Genomic DNA, 3,793 nt, shown 5'->3' on the forward strand with positions numbered 1-3,793 from the left:
CCGGGAACGGCGCGTCCGCCTTGGCGGGGCAGCCGCGGACGGGGCAGCCGCTGCGGCCAGGCCGCTCGCCGCAGTCGGAGATCCGCGCACCAGCCTGCCGGGTCCAGCGATGCCAAGAACCCGAGTGCCCAGGTTCTGCCCGTTGCCCAGGGTGGGGATGCGCCGCTCCCAGCCCCGGGACCCGCCGTGGCCAGCGCACCCCGCCCGGACGGCGGGCCTTGCACGTGCTCGCGCCGTCTGAGAGCAGGCCCCTGCAGTGGGGGTCCCTCTCGGGGGTCCCCACCCCGCCGCCTAGGAATGCCGGGCCAGGGGGCGCTCCTCCGGGCGTCCCAGAGCTGCCCCTTCTCAGGAGGGGGAGTGCTAGCTTTGTTGGTGGCCGCGACCCTAGCCAGCCCAAGCCCCGCAGCCTCCTGTGCGCAGGGCACTTCTACTGGGCAGAATGAAGGCGGGCGCACGTGGGGACAAAAGTAGCCCGTTATCCTCGACCCGCTGCTGTGCTGCATGTCGTGGGCACAGATAAACAGAGGCCCAACCACTTAGCCCATGCAGTAACTGCCCCAGGTCCCACGGTCTTGTTCTGTTGGGTGATGGCTGTAGAAAGTGGTCATTAAAGGTGCTGTCCGGAGGCAGACCACTTGGGTTCAAATCCCATTCGGACCATGTACTGTGACCTTGGACAAAATAAGGGGCCTCTCGGTGTCCCTTGTTTTTCTTGGAAAGCGGGGTGCTTAGTATTTCCTTCCTGGAGCCCTGGCGGTGCTGTAGGCTATGAAGTGACCTGCCCACCGTAAGGTCAGCGGTTCAAACCCACAAGTCGCTCCACGGGAGGACGATGAGGCTGACCGCTGTCAAGATGTACAGTCGTGGACGCCTCAAAGAGCAGTCCTCTGCCCTGTAGGGTCACTATGTCGCGGAATGAACAGGATGGCAGTGTGGTTTTCCTTTTTGTGTGTGTGTGTGGGGGGTGTTTTGAGTCCCAACGGCATGGGATTTTTGTGAGGTGGCACAAGCAGGCACCCAGAGCAGATTTGGGCACGAGTCCACACTTGTGGGCTGCCTTTAGCATCGATGGCTTTTTTCTAAGTGAGTCCCTCGGGCCGTCACTTGGGTGCAGCTCACCACTCCCCTGACCCCATGGAGCTCGATGACCAAACGTGGAGTTAAACTTCTGACTCCACCCTGCCTTTTTTTAATAGCTGGAAAAGCCTGTGTTGTGCTAATATTCTAGAAGAATTCGAGATAGGAGAGAGAGGCATTGGCGAATGAAGACTATAAAGGGAAGGAAGGACCACCAAAGGTAAGGGGGTGATGAGGGAGCTGGGGACTCGAGAGGTACCTGCAAGCCACCTGAGAAGTCGCTCAGCACCCTCTGTCCCCAGGGTGGTCCCTGGCGGCCAAGCGCTCGCTCTGCCACCCCAGGTCCCCATCCTGGCCCTGACACTTGCAAACTATGTTGACCTGCTTCAGGTTGGCTCCCTTACTGTGTGCCTCCGTTTTCTCCTCTGGAAAATGTGCGTAATAATTGAACCCACTTGTCCACAGCATGCCAGGGATTCATGCAGCTAATGCGTACAGAACGGGAGAAGAACTCTTCTCTGGCACACACTAGAGTGTGCTAGAAGAACACTAGCACGGGTTCTCAGCCTTCCTGACGCCGCGACCCTTTCATGCAGTTCCTCATGCTGTGCTGACCCCCAACCCTAACACTATTTTCCTCGCTACTTCATCGCTGTCATTTTGCCACTGTGATGAGTCCGGCGACCCCTGTGAAAGGGTTATTCCTTCGACCCCCAGAGGGGTCGTGACCCACAGGTGGAGACGTATTGGGTCAAGGTTAACTGTGGTGCTCTGTGGTCTGCTCTGTGAAGCCAGCACAGCCTGGGGCTCGGCGGGGTTCATGGCAGAATCAGCAGCAAACGGGCTTTGCCAAGCCTCCTAGTCACTCAGTCCACAGGACTGAGCACCCGAGGGCCCTGCCACAGAAAGAGGGCTCTGCAGGGTCTGAGCCCGCCCTTCAAAGAAGTGAGAGGGGCTCCCTCCCCAGCGGAGGAACCACGATTTATGTAGTTGCTTTTTAAAGAAGTTACATTGGCGTATAAGGCACATCCCACACAATTTAACCATTCAGTCATATTAAGATTTCAGAACGTTTTCTTCTCATCCTCCTTGTTGTGAGCCCCGTCCCCCACCCCCACCCCGGCCGGGCCCCTAGGCAACAGTCCACCCATTACTGACTAGACTGGACTCTCCAGACTAGAGCGCAGATCCTGGATATCCTACACGCACGCACAGGAAGCGAGCAAACCAACACTGGATAAACAAAACGGAAGCACCTCAGTCCAAAAGAAAGGAAACAGTAAAACCTGAAACAACGGAGTAAATGGGTCAAAAGGGAGAGGAAATGATGTTACATCGTAACCCAGGCTCTCTGATAGCAAGGCTAGTCCCGTCCCTGACTGTGGTCAGAGGGGATTCGCCAGGTGGGGAACCTGGGTTTTAGATTTGGGGCTTCCACTGGCATCCTTAGCCTTGTGCAAACTGGGTGTTCACAATTTAAGCTCTGATACCATTCCTTCCTTTGGATTTGGATTTTACTGTTTACAGTCCTCAGCGCACACCGGCCGGTGTGCTGCTCCGTATGGACTTAGTGAGCACCTCACTTAGATGGCTGCTTGTAAGACAAGCCTTTGAGGCCCCAGGAGCTGTTCTTTCTGCTAGCCGGGCACCGTCTGGTTTCTTCACCACACTTTGCTATAGCACCCACACCTGCAGGAATTCATGAGGGGAGCACTGAGCAGGGCCATATCATAAGAACTAATTGTTTTTAGATTGGGGCTACAATTAAGTGTAAGCCCCAAATCCATTCATGGATTATCTATATCTTTGGTTCCCTTTAGAGACCGCATGATCATTTTGTGGTAGACAACATTATAAATCATCCCCTTGGGGCATAAGGCAACTTTATGGATAATGTCCACATAGCCCATGGTGTAGAGTTGACAGCCCTGGGGCAAAGGCACTGATGCAAGTCGAGTGGACTGTGCTCCAGGCCGACTTGTGCAGATTAAACTCCCTAAGTGCCTGGACGTGCCTGACGCCAACTGGAGGGGCGTCAATAGCCCCATTCAGGCAGAGCCAGGCGGCCGTTCTTTCCTCTCAGGAAAGGAGCTGTGGACAGACACTGCCGTCTTAGCCTTGAGATATTTGGGTCCTTTATCAGGTCCATGGCTGGCATTTGGGGGGAAATGTTACAAGGGGAGGCTGACAAAGTCCTCAAAGATTGCCTTGTGTGTGTCTACCCCCTTCTCGCGTAGGAAACCTGCCAAGACTAGGAGGGTCCCTCAGAGGAAGCCGCCACCGTCAGGGCCTGGTAAGGAGGCCGGGAGGGTCTGTCTGGCCAGTGCTTCCTGACCTCGGCCAAGGGGGCCGCTCCCGCCTGCGTGCCTGCGTGGGCAGCAAGCTTGTATTGCTCCTGCCAAGCCCGCGTTCTCGCCAGAATCTCCAAGGCCCTCAAGAAGTTAGCGCCTGTTCCTTTTTAATTGCATGTCCAAAGTCTAACAAAAAGTTAATTGAAACCCAGCTACACTAAGCAGCAACTATGGAGGGAGTCGTTGCAGCCAGCCCCTCCACGTGAGCAAAAATTTATGAAGAGCCAACTCCAGCCACGCGGCTCCCCCCTCCCCAGCCGGACAGCCGCCAGTGCCCTGTGCCTCCCTGCCCCAGAGAGAGAACGGTGCCCCGTGCCTCCCTGCCCCAGAGAGAGAGAGAGGACGGTGCCCCGTGCCTCCCTGCC

General features: G+C 56.4%; 1 protein-coding gene across 2 annotated transcripts in view; it reads left to right on the top strand.

Moving 5' to 3' along the window:
- The first annotated feature begins 48 nt into the window (after nucleotides 1-48).
- Nucleotides 49-3,793, top strand: part of PHF7 (PHD finger protein 7) — a 13,514-nt gene continuing 9,769 nt past the window's right edge. For both annotated transcript variants that reach the window (XM_045297532.1, XM_045297533.1), the window contains exons 1-3: nucleotides 49-132; nucleotides 1,197-1,297; nucleotides 3,315-3,370. In XM_045297532.1, coding sequence (XP_045153467.1) covers nucleotides 1,263-1,297; nucleotides 3,315-3,370 — 91 coding nt within the window. In that variant the 5' untranslated portion in view covers nucleotides 49-132; nucleotides 1,197-1,262. The remainder of the gene's footprint in view (nucleotides 133-1,196; nucleotides 1,298-3,314; nucleotides 3,371-3,793) is intronic.

This window comes from Echinops telfairi, unplaced genomic scaffold (genome assembly GCF_000313985.2).
Source record: "Echinops telfairi isolate 266 unplaced genomic scaffold, ASM31398v2 ScPeMD7_7420;HRSCAF=8458, whole genome shotgun sequence".
In the NCBI taxonomy this organism is placed as follows: domain Eukaryota; kingdom Metazoa; phylum Chordata; class Mammalia; order Afrosoricida; family Tenrecidae; genus Echinops; species Echinops telfairi.